General features: G+C 44.0%; 2 protein-coding genes and 1 long non-coding RNA gene across 8 annotated transcripts in view; 1 reads left to right on the plus strand and 2 right to left on the minus strand.

The window, feature by feature from the left end:
• The window catches only part of CrebB (Cyclic-AMP response element binding protein B), a 29132-nt gene extending 16418 nt beyond the window's left edge, over positions 1-12714 (minus strand). Inside the window, exons 1-4 of one of the 5 annotated variants that reach the window (XM_065452487.1) lie at positions 12556-12714; positions 8842-9027; positions 4561-4743; positions 1394-1474 (exon numbers count right to left, since the gene is read on the minus strand). In XM_065452487.1, coding sequence (XP_065308559.1) covers positions 1394-1474; positions 4561-4743; positions 8842-9027 — 450 coding nt within the window. In that variant the 5' untranslated portion in view covers positions 12556-12714. Of the gene's footprint in view, positions 1-1393; positions 1475-4560; positions 4744-8841; positions 9028-12170; positions 12526-12555 lie in introns of those variants that run through there. The other 4 variants (XM_065452486.2, XM_065452488.2, XM_065452490.2 and 1 more) reach the window with 4 other exon arrangements.
• LOC135918786 (uncharacterized) lies at positions 7360-9020 on the plus strand. Its single transcript, XR_010569768.1, has 2 exons — positions 7360-7619; positions 8798-9020. It is a non-coding gene; the product is annotated as an uncharacterized lncRNA (long non-coding RNA).
• Positions 12715-15292: 2578 nt separating the features above from the next.
• Positions 15293-21146, minus strand: part of LOC135918747 (uncharacterized) — a 39028-nt gene continuing 33174 nt past the window's right edge. For both annotated transcript variants that reach the window (XM_065452414.1, XM_065452413.1), the window contains one exon: positions 15293-16754. In XM_065452414.1, coding sequence (XP_065308486.1) covers positions 16752-16754 — 3 coding nt within the window. In that variant the 3' untranslated portion in view covers positions 15293-16751. The remainder of the gene's footprint in view (positions 16755-21146) is intronic.

The following is a 21146-nucleotide window of genomic DNA, read 5'->3' on the forward strand; positions in this document are numbered from 1 at the left end:
AGAACTTGGAACAAGTTAACTCCCTGTACCACTGAAGCCTACATATTCACTCCCTGGCGCCTTACATTCTGAACATGCCTGGCAGGCAGCTTGCCATAGCCCGAAGCCTCGTTAATGTTGGTCCTAAGCCACTGTGTGTTACGTTTTTGTACAGTGTATGGAAACAGCATCAAACTAAGTACTGAACACACTGGCACCTCCTTTGTCACCAAATGAGCTGGGAATTTATGTTTGCTTTTGAGAGCAAATTGAATTTAGGTTTCCAATGTACTACTCTCACTATGAACACAGTCAAAAGCACCTCTTCAGAACCAATGTGCAGATGGACAGGTTCAGGTATCAATATAGCCAGACCCAAAACAGCAGCTTACTCTTTTCATCTAGAGAAAGTATAGAAGCTGGTACTATCATGGGACCAAAGTTTCCAGGATGCGCGAGTGTATACCGAATTGCATTACTGCGATATCTGCCGGGATCAGCTACACTATCACCTGCACTCAAGATCGCCGGGTAGTGTGGGCCACATATGCGCTTTCCAGCAGTCTCAAGCAAAAATGATAGGGCGGCTGATCCTGGCAGCAATACAATACGGCAGACACTCGCGCCTCCTGGGGACTTGTCCCCGATAGCATGTGATGCATCCTGCATCCCCTTCACATCAGAACATGTAGTTGGCTGCCATACATGTAAAATAAACAAGGCTATGCAAATGTAATGCTTTATCTTAATAATGTGTTCAAGCGACATCGAGGTTATGGTGTGTCCCGACAACGATAACACGACTTGTAGCTTAAATTACAGTATACTGTAAGTCCCCATAACTTCACTGCCTAAATATTTTGCAAGACAAAGACGTCACACACGTTTAAAGTCACTGGATTTGGTGGTTTTCCTCAGCTGTCACATGGGTTTCAGTGTATCTGTACCATGACTGTTACAAGGGAATCAAGAAACTAGAGTCCCATATTTATGCCATCATGTGTATCCTGAATCAAAGAACACAGGAACTCTTTTTCTTTCTTTCTCTTTCTCTTTTTTTTTTGCTTAATATGCTCCTAGTTTCCTGCAAATGTTTGTCAGCATTCCTCCCCTATTCCCCCACCAACAAAAATTTGGTGTCTCCACATTAAAGAGGTGACAGTAGAACCAACATACTCACTATATACTGAACAGAATAAAAAAAAAAACACCTTCACGAGGCATGTGGCAGACAGGCTTTAGCATGAGGGCCACCGGTTGACCACACACAAGCATTGCATAAGCATTCACACAATGCTCGCACAAGCAAAGAAATAAAAATGACTAAAGAAATGTGTGCAGTGCAAGCAGAAGAGAAGCTTCGGGCAGTGTTAGGACGACAGAAGCGCATGTTTGCAAGTCCAGGCGGTGTTACCTGGACAGGGTGGACGCCAGCATCACCGTCGGCACTGTGGATCACTGAGCCCTTATTTACCAAAATGACATTCTTGCCCAACTGGAAAGAAGCAAGCAGAAAAAAAGGGGGGCCCCCCACTTGGAGCAAGAGCAGTGGCGGCAGCAGCAGCAATGGCATGGCAGCCCCAACGCTCCTTCGCACTATTCATCCCTGACCTCTGCGAAGATGGCCAAGTTGTCCGTGTGTCACAGTCTAAACCCATGTCCCTCAATCCAAGTGATTGCAAGCAGTGTTTCCAAACAGACTTGCCCCAAAATGTGCACAACACATTCACTGACTGCAAAGTAAGAGACTTTCAGAAGTCATCAGATTGATTGGGTAAATCTGCAAACTGCATCTAGAAAATCTCACAACAGAATGGAAGCAACCACAGCTAAACACGAACTAGCACCCGCACTGTGGTTCACAAATGTAACAGCAATAGGAAAAGAAGACATGCCTCTACAAACAATCAAGTGCCCGTTTCGTGCAAAGTGAAACTGGCAACTTGCATCACGGAGGCCATGAAGTACCCCCATGACAATAGCCAAAGCTTTTACCATACCTAGGCATTTTACAAAACTACTCTTGTACCTAGTAGTATGTCCCATCCAATATAGATAGCCAAATGGACATGATGTGCTTGTAAACTAAATTACAAATGACATATGACATGCAGAGTATCCAATAAAGATTATATCTACACTCTGTTTCCAAAGCACATGGTGGTAGCAATACTGTAGCATGGGGTGAAATTATATATGATCTAAGAGAGCAACTCTCAGCAATGAATCCGTGAGACGGAAGGTCATGTCTTGAAGTAAATGACTAAGCAAGCCCGATCCAACGCTTATGTGGCAGTACAGGACTTGTAGACGAGAAGTAAATGGCCTTCTTTAAAGGAGCCCTGAACCACTTTTTATTCAAGTGGAAAAAGACATTTGAAGTAAAGATAGGCTATTTCAGAACCACTTTGCGGCAAAATTACTCCAATGTGTTCAGCAGAAGCGGAGTTATCAAAAGCAAACACGGCCTCAGCTATGCTCCCCTTCCTCCTCCAATGCCTTGCACTGCGAAGGCTACGCCGGAGACGTCACCATGGTGTGCAGTTCAAATTTTCGATTTGGTTCCTATGCCGTGCTAAACGTAAGCCAAATGCAGCTGTCCTCAGAGAGCTTCAGTGCGCTTAGCCACTGGACTCGTGGCGGCACCTCGTGGCAGCCGCGGTGTAACCGAGCGCAGCGACCAATAGCAGCCCCGTATTGGAGTGTGCTTTGTTATGAAATAAAGAGCACAGAAAAGAGTCAGGATCATGAGGTTTTCGAAACGAGAGCTTTTGAGAAAAAGGCGACTTCGCGCTCCGCTTGCGAGCTCCACGGATCGCGTACAACAGCAGAACTTGGCCGAGATGTTCACAACAGCGTATGCTACCCGCAGACTATGTTACTTCACAAAGCCCGAGGGGTGGTTCAGGGCCCCATTAATAGGCTGCTGTAAAATGCACCGAGGCCAAACTGAGTCCTTATGATCAAGGAAGGACACTAGAGAAAATATTTAGGTAATGGTGGCAACGAAAGAAACCACTAAGTGCTTTGAACAAGCAATTGGAGAAAGAAGCTACCCTAAGAAACTAATGAAAAACATTTCACAAGGCATGCAGTTATCCAGAAGGCGACCCTTGATGAAAATTATGAAAGGGGGATCGAAGACAAATGCTACGTACAAGCTTTATCTTATTTCCTATACTGTCAAGACCAGAAGGCATTACAGGGAGGAGTAGAGATGATTGTTGATACCTTCTTTCATGTTTCTGGCAATGGAGATGGCAGCGATGGTGGCTGGAAGGTGGTTTCAGTCGTGATAAATTTTTCATACCATTGCTTGGGAAGTTAACATTAGCCTGCCAAGGTAACTAATTTCAGAGCCACCTACGTTACCATGTAATGCAGTGTTGCTTCCAAGAATGTATACGACATGGGGACATGTATAATGCCTAGTGAATGCACAAATGACAGTGGCTGCACCATCACAGATCACAACCACAGAACACAGAAAAGAAAAAAATAATAAGACGAAGGTCAACAGGGATGGGTTGATAAAAGCGTTAGTGCAAGTGCAGGTTACATTGCACCTCTAAATATGCAGCAGATTTAGACAACATGGGACCCGAGCACTCGATGAGCTTATGTTTAAAATGTAAGAAAATACACATTCAAGACAACACATCCTAGGGTCAATACATGTACGGTGGGAAAAAGAAACTGACACTTAAGGCTCCAAAATTCATTGTCACAAGGTGCTCAAGCTTTGTTATAGTGATTGAACCTGAAGAGCCAGTCAGAGGCTAGCATAAGTGGCTTCATCACCAATTGTGTTCAGGAGCTCCTTGCCTATAGCTTAACAAGGCTCAATCGTGTTGTTCAGTCCTGTCTTTGTCCTTTCTTGCACTCAATTTTGTAATAAATCCTTGCCTACCGTCCACTAATACAAGCACAGAAAGAAGGTATGAACTGCGACTGCCCGCAGCCTACAAATGCCAGCTGGGAAGAAATGTTTCCATTGGCTATACTTCCTGGTGCACACATTTTGATCAGGAGCCAGCACAGGTTCTGCCACAAAATTTTATTTCCAATGTGTGCGCACACACACACACAAGCACACACGCACACAGGGACAGGCAAGTCATGTCCTGCTATGCCACTGGTCATACCTATTGTCAGTGAATTTAGCATAAGAACAAAACACAATGCACTAATTAAATGAACAGTAAAGAAAGCAAGTTGGGAAACATGGGTAAATTATGCAGCTGAAGTAGCAAATATTGCCTGACAAAGCATTTATGTTCTGGCGCATTTACGTGCGGTCGGGTGGGTGAGCAGCATACAAGACCAGGAAGAGGAACACAGATGATTCTAACACTCCCCATGTTCAGCCTTGTCAGCTGCCCACTCAGTTGACCATGCCAAGATGGATGCATACCAATGTGCCTAATTATCCATCTTGCCGATTTTATGATTGTGGTTTCCTAAGGAATGTGTTGGTGAGGGACTCGCGCAAGGGATTGCCAACAGTCTGATGTATACCACACACATACAAATGAGCTTTGCTTAACGCGCAAAGAGTTTAAAAAATGGAAGAGCACTCACACCAAGTCCACTTACTGTCTGCAGGGCGGCTGCCCCTCCAGCGGCCTGGATCACCGACTGCTGGTTGGGCTGTATCACTGACTGAACGTGCATGGGCTGGTTAGGGATAGACACGTGCACTATGGACACACCTCCACCTGGCTGTTGCACTGCCAGTGCCTGCGTTGTGGCTGATGGAACCACCTGCGCGGCAATGGATGAGAAAAAGTGCAAGACAGGTCAAGGGGGCCATACTTTCAACGAACAATCACATAAGGGAGCCACACTGTTGGTCAGCCCAACTTTCTGGGCTATGCTTTCCTGCATAAAAGGGGCACTCAATAGAGTAAGTTAAGCTAGCCGGGTAGATTAGTGCTAGGCAATCAGACGTTTACTATGAATGGAGACGTAAAGTAACATCCAAAAAACATAACATACAGCAGCTTCCTGTGAACTCGCAAACTTTGCTAAATCGCAGAATATGTTGTGGTCAATGAAGCAAACATCAAGAAATTAAAGTTTGTTAGATTGTGGATTTTGCCAAGAGGAGGTTTCTTATGTTGAAGTATGATTGCACAAGAGGCAAATCGCCATAGCAGCATGGCCAGCTTACAATCGGACATGTTCCGTACATACAGGCAGAACTTAATTGCATGTGCTCACACAAAGCTCACATCTAGCAAGTTAAGCTTATGTTGAGAGTCTTTCTTCGTACTCATAAGTGCTTCAAAGCTCTCTTTCATAGTGAACTTATAAGATAGGCATGAAGTTGGAAAGATAGTTTTGTGCTCGCCCTGTATGTTGTTTTCTACTTCTCTCCTGCTAATATAGTACTCTGCTTTCAAGTTATATGATCACAACTTCAGTTTTTCTTCTGCGTATATTAGGACCATCATCAATGTCAGCCTATTTTAAGTTAACTGCAGGATGAAGACTTCTAGTGATCTCCAGTTAACCGTCAGGCGTCAAACAACTCTGTCCTATTTTTGAAAACTTCCCAATTTCATTACGCCAGGTCGTCCTCTGTCGCCCTCACCATCTTACAACAGCACTTACAAGCCCCATTCTCTGTTGGCAATATTTCATGGCAACAAATATGGCAGCCTGTATGTGAAAACAAAGCTTGATGGAAGATGTGCTAACCAAGAAGTTTCTTTAGTCTCATCCTCTTCAACAAGTTTAGCAAATCAAAGTGCACAGAAAGTGGCATAGTCTGTAACACAACCAAGAAAACAACTCTGGAATATGTCATGCCCGCCAGGCTCGCCTTTACTTGTCAACGAAAGTGTCACTCTTGCAAGACACTGCTGTTGTAAGGCTGCATTAAGCACATAGTCTGCATCCAGAATAGCTTTGCCGGGTTGGAAGAGTGCTGGCAGCAATTTTCTACTACCCTTTCCTTTCTTCAGGGCTTTCTTAGTGCCACAATCCTCATCTTTATGTACAAAGAATAATTAAAATAAACATCAGAACAGTTATGCCTTAAGGACACAGTGAATACAAGGCCTCAATTTGCTTAACTCCTGTGAACAACACTGTAAAAGTCAGAAGCATGAATCTAGTGGCAGCAGAATCCAAGCTTTTGACATCAAGAATACCAATATTTAACAAGGACAAGTCAGTGCATTAAGCCAATAGGTAAAAGTTATTGCTGTAATGAATGCTACAGCACTCAAATTGTTTACTAACAAGAGACATAAGGTACAAGCTTATCTTCTGTACAGTCCTCTCTTGAATGTGTCACAAGTTCTTACATACAGAAAGACTTACATGTGGAGATTCCAAACAAACTTATAGGTGAATATTTCCTAACACCATTTCAGTGTGAAACAAGCTTCCAGGTGCCATAGAATGCTGCAAGTGCTATACAGGTTTCCCATCTTTATGGATTACCATATTTTAACAATGGTGCTGTGGTGCGTGTACCACATTCTTTTCCTTAGTATTGTCCGTCTGTATAAGCATGGCTTTGTTCTTTCGTAAGTTGCAATAGCCCTCGAGCTATGATGCCTTCATAGTGCACCAAGCTTTTAAAATAAACTAATGTGAATGTTGGTTGAGGCAGGTCAAATCAGACTGGCAGTGCAAATACACAGCAACATCTAAATCTGAGTTCTAGTCTATGAAACTGACAAGCAGAAGCTGAGAGGGTGCCATGTCAATGTGCTGTACTGAATATAAAATGGGCATTTTACTGAAACAAACATGTTAAACATGACAGAGCCTCATATCTGAAACCAAGTTTGGCTATGGCTTTACAGTGACGTAGTTCGAGCCAAAAAGAAAGCACTTTGCATGCACTCATGCAAGCCTTTACATTAATAAAGAAATAAAAAGAAGAGACAGAAGGGAAAGCCAATTCCTAGCTGCTGCACAAATGCATAGGCACCACTGGCCATAAATCAAATCACAGGAGTGCCGCCGGTATGGGTTCTTGATGTTGCAGCTTTCGACTACAATGCCTAATTTGTGCCGCCATTGCTAACACTAAAGACGCTTAGCTGAAATGGTTGATCTGCCACATTACAGACAGTCTATGGGCAGCTGATTATTTGCACGGACACCACATCCCGTACTTCCCAAACTTGATAAGTTGGAGTTTAAATCGGCAAATTAATTGTGCTAACACATTTGGCATTTTGCAAATGTGCAAAGTGCACACGCATGCAGCTGTGCGAGTTTCCAAGATGGCGGCATGCATCAAGGAAAGATAATATGGTCTATACTTGCCATCGTGGACAGCTGATTGGGAAAAAAATAAGAAAAGAAAGAGAGAAAAAGAGAAAAGAATGGACAATGTACAGACCAGTGAACACAAAGACGTAGTACGTGGCTCTCAAAAGTAGGGGCCTACAGCTCAAAAGGCGGAAAACCGTAGGAATGAAATGCACCTTGCAGACAGCAATAACATGCATGCACGGCAGGGGTTTCTACCATTTCCACAACAGCTGCATGCTCATGACAGATGGGTGCCATCTGTGTGTTCATTGTCCTCAACACAAGATCCTGTCGACCACCTGGGGCAATCTCGAAGCAACGGGTGGCTCACATCGGCACTTTTGGAAACCTTTGGAGTAACAGTGAGCGACCCTTCTTTTCTTTCCAAGAAGAATTCAGTATAGAGCAGCATGCCTATGCTAACCCTGCGACGTCGTCAATGAATGGATCCTGCTGTTGTATGCTTTAAGAATTTCTGCACTTGAACTGGTCTTTTGTAGGCCTTAAAGGAGACTGCTCTAGTGTCCACATCCGTAGATATGAAACTGCCTGGTAACAATGACAATCAAAATGCTATTATGTGAAAAGGGTGCACTTAGCATCAATGTAAATTATGAACCTACTAAAACATGACTGAGTAGTTGCAGAATGATTGGTTGCCATACTAAGATGGATCATTCTTAATGGAAACCCCAGCAGAGTTAATGACACTTTCTTAATGTTACTCAACTTCCATATTAATGTCTGACAAATCGACAACATTACAAGAGAGATAGTGTTTAGACAAGAAAAGGATATTCCTCGACAATGCCTGCTTCGATCACCGTTTCTACATGAGAAAAAGGGTCTCCACTAAACAATCAGGATGTACAAACCAAACTACAAAAAGTAAACTTTCGTTCGGAGGAATAAAAAGAAGAGTGAGAGTGTAGTTCTTGCACAAACATCTGAAAAGCAGAAAAGTGCGAAGAAAATGTGGCACAGACATTGTGAGAAACCCCAAAAACATGTATATTGCAATCAGTGCTTGCTTTGTCCAGCAGCTGTACATCCTCCATCAAATGTAAAGTGCTTGTCATGCGCACAGGCAAAGTCATCCTCAAAGAAGCACGGTTGCAACTCTACTAGCACCGGTAGAACCTCAAGCTTGCTGCAATGTTGGCAGTCACGTGCTAGGCTTCGCCATTAGTCATGCACAGCAGGTGAATGCTTGCAAACGCATGCTTTGTAAATTGGTCCATTTCCTGGTTCATGCAAAAGCCATGAAGCCAGGCTTGAAAGCAAGAACTGGAGCCACATGAGAAGACGCCCTTGCTCTGCTGTTTAGACATTTTCGATGTTTACAAACACCGTGGGCAAATTTATAATCCCAACTTCCAGTGGCTGCTTTTACTGGACTTTCCAGTTTTGTTACATAAATGCTGCATCAAGTCTTCATGCAGCTTCCTCCTGGAGCAGTATAAAAGTTGCAAGTTGCACAATGCAGTGTGACAAGCAGAGATGTGCAGGCAAAGCATGATGCAACAAATTTTTTTTCCAGGGATTGCAGCGTCTCGTGGCAGCCACAGTGCAGAACCAACTCACGTTGAGCTGCTTGACCTGTGCCGGGGAGGCAAACACCACAGTGCCGTTGGTGCGCCCCTGGGCAGAGGTGACCACTACCGCACTGGGAGCCGGGCTGGAGCGTGCTGCCGTGGTCGTGCTGCTGGCACGCGAGACGGGCGCGCTGCTGGTCACCACGGTCGCTCCTTCTTCCATCAGCACTTCCATCTACGCCATGCAAGCGGGGTCAGCGCTGGCCAGCCACGACAACACAGCACACGCCACCCGGCAGCCACAGCGGGCACACACACCACCAACCACCCCCGGCAAACCGCTCCCACGACCGAGCCCCGCTCAGAATGCCTGCTGAACCTTCGAGAGTAGCGGCAGCCACAGGGCAGTGCAGCAAGCTGTGCAAGGACACCAGGCACACCTGACGAGGCCGCAACACAGTACAACTAGTTCCTAGATCCACTAAATGACATTGCAGAAGCCCAGCACAGTAAGCAGCTCTGCAATTAAGTGCAAGAGTCAGTTCCAACTAAACTCATGTACTTTCATCCACAAAAAGAAGGAGCAAATGGAAGTGAACTGAAAAGCCAGCCAAACCCCTTTACTACAGCAAACACCAGAAATTTTGGCCATACTAGCGCACACTAAGCACATGCTCCTTTATATTCAATGTCTTTGGCATAACCAAAAATATGCTGCAGGAAGCACAGCAACATTCTGGGGAAGCGGGAGGGGGGTTGTAACTTGAGTTTGGCCCCCTAAAACAGCTTAAATTTTATTCGAATTCTTTTCCGACCCCTGTATGCCACATATTGTCAAGTTAATCTACGTTATTTTATTGCTCTTTATGGGTTCATTCGAGCTACCTCTTTAGAGAAAAGTCGGAAATACCACCAGTCTGTGTACACAAAATTTGCACTTTCTTCAAAGCCAATACCTGGATGAACATAATGGAAAAGGAAAGAAGCTGTGTGGGCACACCATCAGGACAGCACAACTTATGGCACCCTCAACATAAGTCATGCCCCCCCCGCCCCATTTCACACTTCATACACTCTGCAGTTCAGCACTGCTTTAGAACTTGTAGCCGGATTAATTTGTATTCCATCTTGGTAAGAGCTAAGAGTGCAGGAAAGTACACTTTCATGCATGCACCAAAACACCCAATAAGTCCCCCTTGTCCCCACAAGTAAAACCTGTTTCATATGGTGCAATTTTATACTGCATTTTCCGCAGCTACGATTTCCGCATATGCGACCTTTGCATTGCTATTTCACATGCACCGAGCATAGCAGCTGCGATTTTCGCATTTGCGAGCACCTAGCGGAGGACTGAATTATTCTTGCCGTCAGCACGCTTAAACAACTTAGAAACCATTGTTGTGATGGTTGTTTGTGTTTGAGTGCATTACGCTATCAGACGAAAATTAACTAGTTGATGTGTCTACAATCCATGTTGTGATTGGTTCCCCATCCTTGCCACATGAGTTTTCACAGAGGTTCAGGATTCCAAACACAGCATGCACAAAGGGTCTGACGGTCCATTCGCCACAACTGCAAGAATACAGTCAAATTTGCACCATCTGAAACGGACATAAATGTGAAAAGGGGAGTCCATTCTTGGGTGTTTGAGAGCGTGCATACATGTGCGTTGCCTTGTGTTCTCAAGCTGCTAGAAAAAAGAGATGGTCTTGCTTGCAATTAAGCCAGCAGTATCAGCTATGGTAGACACATTCAAACATCAAAATCCATCTGCAACTTGAAATGAATACAAGAGAGTCAAGTCTATGAAATGTTTATTTTCATCAAAAAATTTTAGAATGCTCACTTATCTGCTAAGCTTACATACAAGACTGAAATGAGACTTCACTTAGAAAGCCTTATAGCTACTAACATAAATGCCAGTTCTCAAATCACAGCAGGAATGGGGGCAATGAGAACACGCAGAGGCCCATAACAATAAATCGCACTCCCTTTCAGACTGTATTACAGTAATTATCACTGGTAACATGCACTTCTGAACACATTACCACTTTCACCATTTCTCTGTTCACAGAATAGCAGTCATTAGCAGTATTAATCACACTTATCACGGGCGCTTGAGCATGCAAGGAGTCGCCATGAGACTAAAATTCTGTGAACTACAGTCTGGCAGCATGTGGAATGTAAAATTGACTGCGACATTACTTTGCCCATTCCATTTTATCGACTTTACTCGAGACTTGTGTTGCACAAACAGTCAACACTGCTATTTAGCTGCACGTTATGTGAAAATGTACGACCTGCGTAAATAGCATTTGTCCAAAGTTGTGTGCCTGCAAGGGCCTCAAAACTATCCCGTCTCTCCAGTCTGGGATTTTTAATGCATCACCTTTTGGTTCACAAACATAATTCGGGCAGTTGATTGCTTTCCAAGGAAGGTTTAAAATTTGTAATGTATGCTGTGGGACATAAAACAGAAGAATGGCAAGGAAGAAAAAGTTTTCAACCAGTGTTTAATAATCGCTTCAAGGGATACTACCGCGCACAGTCCGCCCGCATGGGCAGAGGCCATGTAACGGTTTGCGTAAGCGCGTGACGTAACTGCACTGACGTCATGCGATGACGCACGCGACATTTTTATCGACTCCACGTTGGCAGAATGCGCGCTAAAGCACATCCATATGCGACAACCTAACAGCGTTTTTTTACAGCTACATCGATGACCTTAGCTTTCGAAAGTGCCTGGTTTCTCACAAGGAAAACGCTGTGCGTTTAGTCGGTTCAGAACAGTGCAGATTTCTATCGAATGGGACCACAGAACGGACGTATGCGCCAATGCCAACAGCTTTCTGACCTTTTACTAACGCTTAACAACTGCGATCAAAACTCTTAACTGCTACTAAGCTCAATCTACGCGAGAGCCTCAAAATGGCCTACGCGCGAAGAGACTCCGCAGCCACGTTGCAAAACTAATTTGGCTCAAGGCCGCTGCGAGCCCAGGTGCGCGGAAGCGCGGCGCAATACCTTCCATGGCCGCTTCCTTATACCACGCACAGCAGAGCAAAGAATACAGTAACGTTTTATTCCAGGAAACAAGTCAGCTGCTCGAATACGCACATCTCGCACGAATGAAGACGAAATTTCCGCACAAATTATGACCGCAGAACACAAGACTCTCCGCTAGAGGATCAGCAAATAAAACTAATGATCAAATTAAAACGCACAAACGGAGAAAAAAGAAACCACTCAGACTCCATTTAACACGCAAGCAATCATTTCAAAGTCGCCAATATATGAAATGGAATGCAGGACTGTCGGGCGACACGGTTTCACAAGCAACTTGAACACAGTCTACAAGGCGAGAAGTATGTCCCACACCATTTCAGACAGTCGCAGAATCGACGCTTCGCATACGGCTGAGTAGCTCCGTTCATTCGGTCAACTCCTAAGTGGGCAACTAAATGCGGGTTAGAACGCTAGTCGGGGCGCATAGGTTCGCAGTTCCGCGATCGAAGCAGCCGCGACGTACAGTTAGGCCTAACAGATACACACGCGTCTAAATTCAGCGCGATTGCAGCCCTGGTAGCCCTGGCATCCTGCCATATTTGCAGCGATACCATTCCACACTATATCCACACGTTTTCCCAAAAGCAGGGGTCAAAAATTGGGCTAATTTCTAAACTGGCAATCGAAAAATGCCACCACCGCACGAAAGACATCACGCCCGACTGTTATTGTAAGAGGGGCGACTCAGAGCACTTACCAGTTACGTATTTCTCGTCACCAAGTTTGCCGCAACCCGAGTGGGCAAATTGGCAGAAACGTAGGAACCACGTCAAAGTACAACGACGTCGTCACTGAAAGCAGGTCCACATCACCCTCACCTAAGAGCTCAATATCACTGCGCGCTACGTCACCTTGGGCCTTCCTCATTGGACTATTCACAGGCGACGCACACGTGACGATGCGCTGCGTCACCGTCATTGGATGGCCTGTGATGATTCACAAGCCATGACGACATGCAAGACACGCATATGCAAGGACAACATTTTCCATTATATAAAATTGCTTTTTGCAACATTAAAATTGAAGAGATCTCTGCAAAATCCAATAAAAATTAGCGATAGGCAACAAAAAAATACGTAAAGCGATTGTGAAAATATTATTGAGGCAGCGAACAACGGACTCCTTTCTTTTTCGGAGAGCGACACTCGTGAGCGCAAAGGCTGGAGGGGTAGAGGGTAGAGGTTGAAGGAGGGCGTGGGCAGCGAGGTAGCCGACATCTATGGATGAACGCCGTTAAAAGGTGTGCCAGGTGTTCTCCGTGTGCTCGCGGGATCGCAAAATAATAGTACTTATTGTTTTAAATTACCTGGGATCAAATACACTGACAAATATACCGATTGTGCCCTCGTGTGAAAAAAAAAAAAACAGATGAGGGGAGTATGCACGCAAAAAAAAAAAAAGGGTGCTACGCGCGCGCGTGAGCGCGCAAATAATGCGTGGCAGTTCGTAAAATCCTGTGCTGGAGGTCGAAATCGGCGAAAGCATGCAGTGCATGCATGCGCCGACATTCAAAGTGATCGATCGATCGTTGTCAGCGAGCAACTGATGCCGCTACACCAACTTTAGAGTGCCTAAAGGGTTACGACTTCACAAGAGGGCCGCTGCAGCCAAAATTAGACTTCGCACGCACCGCGTGAATTTTCTTGCCCACTGTGTTCACGTAAGCAGCTTCAAATGAGATATATATCCGCAAGTCCTCCGGACCGCAGCGCCGCGCGCGCACTTTGCTCCCTGAACAACGCCCACTGCGTGCCGTACGTTCAAAGCGCGCTGTCGCACCATGGATCGAATATCAAATGGTTAGCTCCACTTCATTCCTTTTAAGCGCACCATGAATCGGTACACACTTAAACAGTTATGCGTGCAGTGTGCCTTTAAGTTTGCTCTGCTCTAGCGTTTAATTTATGCTTCGCCGAAGGTTAACGCTTGCCCTGCTGGTAGTTGCTTCGTGTCTTTCTTCGTCCCGTGTGTTCTTTGCAGCAACTTCCTATATAATGATTCACCATCTGGCCTGCGCCCACACTCTTCTAAGTTGCTTACACAATCAGATTAAAAAAAAAGCGTTAGCACATCGCAACTGGCCCTTCCGCTTTCTTTCGAGGGCGGCCAACTTGAGATGGTGCACCTATATACTCAGGTGTGCAACCCGCGCCTAGCCAGGGTCGGGTAATCGGACTTTCAATGTGAGAGACAAACAAAGTGTTCAATCACACACCCGCTGAAGTCTGGAAAGACGCACGCTAAACAGTAGCTGCGACTCGAATGAAAAAAATAATAAAAGAATACGCACACTCTTCTCCACACGCGTGTTGCTAACAAGTTTCCTTTGATATTATCGCAGAAATAACACTGCAACGCTCTGGACTGCGTCAACATTATAAGTTGCACCGCTTTGCTTTTTTTTTTTTCACACATGACATTTATGGTCGCTTCGACCTTTAGCGATGCAGAAGCAGCGAATCCTAATCAAATCAAAGATTAATCTTGATCACTTTGCCACTGACGAACCAAACTAGAAAGGGAAGCCAAAAAGTTTGACTGGACTGCATGCAAATCAAAATCTCTCAAATCTGTTATCACAATAAACGATAGAGAGAGATCTCAATGCCTTCTAGCTTAATGTGTGCAGCATGCATTGCAAGTGAGAGAAAGGTTAACAGATGCAAACGAAGGGAATGCCAGCAGCAAAAAAGACAACTGGAGAGATGCCAGAATAGCAAGGAATAAGAAGATCAAAATTTCCTCGATTGCCAAGGTCAACTGGCTTGACCAGCACAGAAAAGCAGGTCGACTTCTCCTGTGTACGTATGTGCTGGTTCACCATCTGCTGCGCGTTTTCTTGGCATTTCTAACAAGTAAACAAGAAGTGAACTTTATGCAATCTGCATTGGTAGGAAGCTGCAATATAACGTAATCTTGCTTTGCACAATATGCCGAAGGAAAAAATGCATACAAAGAAAAATGCATGCAGATGCATTCTAAAATAAATGCCTGCCACAGTTCATACAGCTTTGAAAGCGAAAAAAATTCAAGGAATTTCTATGCCCTGCTGAGGTATTTTCAAAGCCATATCCAATGTTACACTTGGCAGTTTTCAACAAAAACAACACTGTGAGAAGACTGCAGATAATTTCTATTGCACAAAGCAATGAGAAAAAATTTTGGCAAAAATTTATTTTGTTGCATTAAATAGGAATAATTCACTAAGCAGCTAGCATTGCAATTAGCCAGAGCAGCAATCCATCTTTGAAAAATTGCTTGCGGAAACTTCAGGGGAGTTCTGCAGCTTTTTCTGTACCGACTAGCTGACATTTAGTAGCTCTTGGGTCTTACTCTTTGCAGATTTCCTTTGCTATTAAACTTTGAATGTAATTCTTCAGGATAAATAAATGGCACGAAACAGATGCGAACTGACAAACACATGTGACAGGACGGGCACCGACTGCTAACTGAGGTTTATTAAGAAACAAAACGGCAATACATAGAATTTTCACTCACACATACACAAAAAGGAGAGAGTGAGCAAGCATACAATACCACATGTCGTTTGAGGTTCTCTAGGAATAATATTTCTTTTTCCATTAGGGCGAGCGATGGCTTCCTAACACACACATCACCAGCTTTAGTGATTTAAAATTCCTCTGCAATTTCATGTTCCTGCTTAGTTTTTGCCTTTTTTAGGAACTTAGCCTTGCCAACAAAGCTTTACATGCACAATTCTTTGCAGTAAACTGCTAAGTGACTGCCATATCCATTTCTTATGTTGTTTTGATGTTGCCTCGCTCTGTGGTTAAAACATTGTCCTGTCTATATCCTACGTAAACTTTACTATAGCTCAGCAGAATTTCATACACTATATGTGATGTACAGTTAGTATATTTCTGCGTGATAAATGGAGCACGCCAGCCCATCCTGTCGAATCGGTCTCTCGGTCAGCATCTGTTTAGCACTGCTTATTTATCCTAGAGTATGACACCAACTAGCTCAAACCAAGATTCTGCTTTAAATATAACAAGCAAGGCCATTTGCTGCTTTCACTTCTTCACTGTAGGAGCCTAATGAAGGCCATTAAATCAACAATGACCCGTTTAAGGTTTCTTCCTTTTTTTTATTATAAGTACAATTTTAGCTTCTTAACAGCCATGACAAATTCCAAATAAATTTTATACAAGTGTAAAAAAAATTGTCACTGTGTGTTATGTTCTTGTCAAAATTGCAAGGAACCGAACACATACACATGTGGAAAAGTAGCACAAATTTCACTACGAGTTAACTCGTCATCGGCACCAGAGGATACTTGTGATGGCTAGTTATCTCGTCAATAACAGTTAAAGGGTTAATGGTGTTGAGCTCTTTCTTAATGTGGCACTTCTTAACCATATTTTAAATCTTCAAATTGCTTCTTCTCTGGTTCTAAGTCCGACTATACAACATACTGCTTCTTCACTGCCTGATATGGCAATCTCAAGCTCGTTTCTGACTGTAATGTCAACAAAGCCACTCGAAGTGATGTGGGTACAGCTATTTCTAGAAACACCACCACTAATTGGGCAACCATGTAACTACTATCTTTCTTCCCCTCATATGCAGAAAATGAGACATGTAACCAACAGCAAAAATATAATAATTTTTGCAATTATAGGCCAAATCGTGGAGGTTTAACATTCTGAAGCAATGCACAGGTTATGAGAGACATCGTAGCAGAGGCAGCTCCGGATTAATTTTGACCATCCAGGTTTCTTTAGGGTTCAACCACCTAGAGTTCTTTAATGTGCAGCTAAAAATAAGTATACAAGTGTTTTTGCATTATGCCCCCATCCAAATGCAGCCACTACGTCCGGGAATCAAGCCCGTGATCCTCTCCTTAGCAGCAGCAGCAGACAGCCCCGAGAGTCACTGCAGAAAGGGAATGTTATAAAGATCCCTTTATAGCTACATACTGCGCAAGAAATGCAATGGTTTCAAGCTCCTTGAAAGGTGCCTTGACAAACCAAACTCAATGCTTTTTTTTTAGCATTTCAAAAGTCTGGCCATCATGGCCTGTATTAGTCCGTATCAAGTACAGTGTCTGTGTCTTGTCCGTCTTGAGTCAAGTGCAAATGCAAATGAGACAAGTGTTTGCTTGAATGCAAATGGCTAGTTAACACCGCAAAAGACCTCTTCAAGCTATCTGTTAATTCAATTGGACATCTATCCAACTGAAGTAGCACATCATAAACAAAAGACAGCAGGAAGAATGAAAAGCTGCCACTAAGTGAAAAAAAGTTGGCACATGTTAACACAAGTCAGGATTGTAGCTCTTTTTCAACATGCACCTGGCAACATATTCATAATTTGCAGTTGCATAACAGAGAGTGCATAATGGTCAGCCTCTAGAGTTTGTGAAGGAGTAAGTTTACCTAGGTTAATTGCTCACAGAGGACCCTGATCATGAGAATGAAATTTATATAAGGATAAAAATGGATTGGAGTGCATAAGTCAAATTGTCAGATCCTGACTGGAAGCTTACCACTATCATTGAAAAGAAAGGTATACAATCAGTGCATTCCACCAGTGGTAACATATGGGGCAGAAACTTGGAGATTGACAAAGAAGCTCGTGAACGATTTAAGGACCGCACAAAGAGCGATGGAATAAAGTATGTTAGGCGCAACATTATGAGACTGGGAGAGACTGGTATGGATCAGAGAGCAAATGGGGATAGCCGATATTCTAATTGACATTAAGAGAAAAAAATGGAGCTGGGCAGGCCATGTAATGTGTACGTTAGATAACTGGTGGACCATTACAGTTACAGAATGGGTGCCAAGAGAAGGGAAGTGCAGTCAAGAATGACAGAAAATTAGGTGGGGTGATGAAATAAGAAAATCTGCCCACACAAGTTGGAATTGGTTGGCGCAGGAAAGAGCTAATTGGAGATCGCAGGGAGAGGCCTTCGTCCTCCAGTGGACATAAGATAGGCTAATGATGATGATAAACAGAGAGTGAAGGTGAGAACATGTTGTGGATGGATGGATGGATACAACTTTCTTGTACGTCCGGCAAGGTTTAACGCGACCCGGGCTCAGGTCTCCCATGGAGGAACGTCAAGGCCCTGCCTCAACGCCGCCTCACGGGCTTGCTGGACTGCCCACGTCTGGATTCCGAGGTCTGAGCTGCGCAGAGCGGAGGCCCACCTCGACGACAGGGTCTCCGGAGTAACTGCCATCCCTCCTATAACTACATTGCACTCCCACAGCATGTGTTTGAGTGTTGCTGGTCCTTCCTGGCACAGTTTGCACCTGTCGTCCTGATGCTTATCTGGGAAGATGCGTTTGAGACGGAATGGATTAGGGAACGTGTTTGTCTGGAGTTGTCGCCAGGCGACGGCCTGCCTCCTGTTCAATTTGGGACTCGGCGGGGGGTATATCCTTCTGGCGTTCAAATATGCACTGGAGAACATGTTGTGGCAGCTTTTTTCTTTTCTTTTACAGAAAATGCATTTGGCAACCCTTAACCTAGAGATTACGGCTATAATGCAGTTTCATTTTGGGGTAAAGCACCAATCAAATATAGACAAAGTAAAACATAAAAGAACATGCTACAGCTTGGCACATGTCACCACACTGACACTACACTCTGCTCATATATCACCCAATATAGCAGTCGAAGGTTAGATGAACCTTAGACTATTACTCTGATTGGGAATATGGGTCTAATTAAATTCTGTGTGTTTTTTTGTTTTAAGAAAGAGCAATAAAACTAAACTGGTCCTTTGGCATGGAGCTCTTACTGTTAAAAAAATTAAATTATGGGGTTTTACATGCCAAAACCACTTTCCGATTATGAGGCATGCCATAGTGGAGGACTCCGGAAATTTCGACCACCTGTGGTTCTTTAACGTGCACCTGAATCCAAGTACACAGGTGTTTTCGCGTTTCACCCCCATCGAAATGCGGCTGCCAAGGCCAGGATTCGATCCCGCTACCTCATGCCCAGCAGCCTAACACCATAGTCATTGAGCAACCATGGCAGGTGCTGTTACTGTCAGTAACTAATGAGATCTCACCAAACAAGAAAATTAATCATTCAGTTGTAGTGTATAAACCAATGTGACTACGCATGCATTGTGGCCATTTAATTATTTTCAATACCTACAGCATCCTAGGGACACTTGTGCAGGCACTGTGAATTCCTATTTATGTTCCTTTCTTCCATAGTCTTTAGGGCTACTTACCTTAGCTATGCTAATGAAGAAATGCTGCATTTTCCAGTGGTGAGATATAAAGCTTCTTTTGTGATCAATGTCGGCTGGTCAGCATTGTCTCACCTATTTCTAGGCACAGACCTCGTGCTCCAAATCCACCATTCACATGTCAAGATGGATGTATCGATGATTGATGTCTTACTCCGACAGCACAGGAAGAAATATTGAGATAGACATGAACACGAGCAATCGTGGCAAGTTTCAGAACTTCAAAGACAGACTTGGAGTTCTTCTCATACAGTTTCTGCTCCGTATAGCGAAAAACTGTTCCAATGGCAGATCGAGTACATCCACTGCATGTTCCGATAGGAGACTAAAAGCAGTTGTTGAGCTGAGATGATTCTGAAGAGTAGATGAGGCTGCTTTAGCGAAATCGTAGAAGTAGTTCGGAACCCCAACAAGCTGTGCAACTCTGAAGCCGGCTTAAAACATGCAATTTGTTGCCTTACTGCCCGAACATTGGGATTTATTGTGCTGCAATCTCGAATTTCAAGATGTCAAAAAGAGGTGCTCTATTACAGTATCTAACAGTATCGGTTGCCCACTCTACAATATTGTGTGCTGTGAAAGCATGATAATTAAAATTCAACATCATGCACAGACAATGTGTTTCCTGGCATTGTATAAAAGAAGCAAAGCACACGTTTTGTCCCTCCAGCACCAAGGTAATACCTAAGTCAATTACAAGACACCAGTATTTAAACGTTAGCTCATTATACTGCAAAAGAGACCTTGCTTCTTGGCATATGGCGTGCAATATCATAACAGGTGCAAATATGCTGCTGTTTTAACCAACATCACTTCTTGTAACTGCCTTCATTCTTGGTCAAAGAATTCCATATTGTCTGTTCAAACAAGGGAGCCTTTCATTCATTTGTTACACTGGGGAGCTCACCATCTCCTCGTGTTCTATTGTGTTGACAATATTGTGAGACCTTGCTATTAAAATAATTGTGTTTATTCATAAATAGATTTGAATAGACCTGCCACTGCTGAAGTATCCTGGAGTGCTGAATTTTTATGCATATTTCACACAAAACATACCTCCCATCTTTATTCTCATGACCCTGATCGTGGTTACTTGTCAGTTTTTGAGGGTTCTACTACTGACACAGCCAAACCTCTTTATAATAAAGTCGCATCCAACACGAAAATAACATCATCGTATACAGCTAAGTCTCTATATGACGAAGCCGGTAAAATCAGCAATTTGCTTCGTTATATAGAAGTTTTGTTACAATAAAATGTGACCTTTTATGCAAATAAAGTACAGTCGCTGATGTATTTTTCTTACGCGGAGGGGCCACAAGATTTTCTGAAATATGGGGCAATCGAACAAATGAAATCTGAATGAGAAAAAAATAATCATTTTGTTGAATTTGAGAGCTGGTGACGAAAGATACGATTTTACGCCTTGTTCGCATCAGAGGTACGAAGCGAAGTCAGCTACCCTTTTGCGTCCACTCAGCCCCCGCAGCTCATAGTCGCCTGCAGTGGCATGACGCTATCATGAAAAGTGCCGGCGAATGCTTCATCCGCCTCTAGCTCCAGCACGTCTCCTAAACTCGAGATTACGCATCTGCCAACACTACACGCTCGGGAAGACAGCGAACAGTGCCATGCCATCTCAGCACGTCCACTCTCGGCACATGCGGCAGATTACCTCTAAAACAGGGTGTGTGGGCCCCATATGCGCTCAGCCATGATAAGCCACAGACGCACTACAAAAAGAGACTCTAGCCAACCTGCCCCCTCCCCCCCTTCGTACGCTCTTGATGGTGTTACATGGAGTTACCGCGAGCTTGTTACCCTCCCCCCTTATCCCCTTGCTCGCATGAATAGACGGCGCTCATCAAGCCACCATCCACATCAAACGGCTCACCCTCGCACGCCTTCACTCGCATATACAACGCGCAGGACGCAATAGTAACTTATCGCACTCGAACCTTTGTACGGAGCATGATGCTGCTCCACTTTGGCGGTCATTCTTGGTTGCTCAGTGTTATTTAAGAGGTGTGTTCCCAAGCAGCCTTGTGTAATTC

The sequence above is a fragment of the Dermacentor albipictus genome, chromosome 1 (assembly GCF_038994185.2).
Source record: "Dermacentor albipictus isolate Rhodes 1998 colony chromosome 1, USDA_Dalb.pri_finalv2, whole genome shotgun sequence".
In the NCBI taxonomy this organism is placed as follows: domain Eukaryota; kingdom Metazoa; phylum Arthropoda; class Arachnida; order Ixodida; family Ixodidae; genus Dermacentor; species Dermacentor albipictus.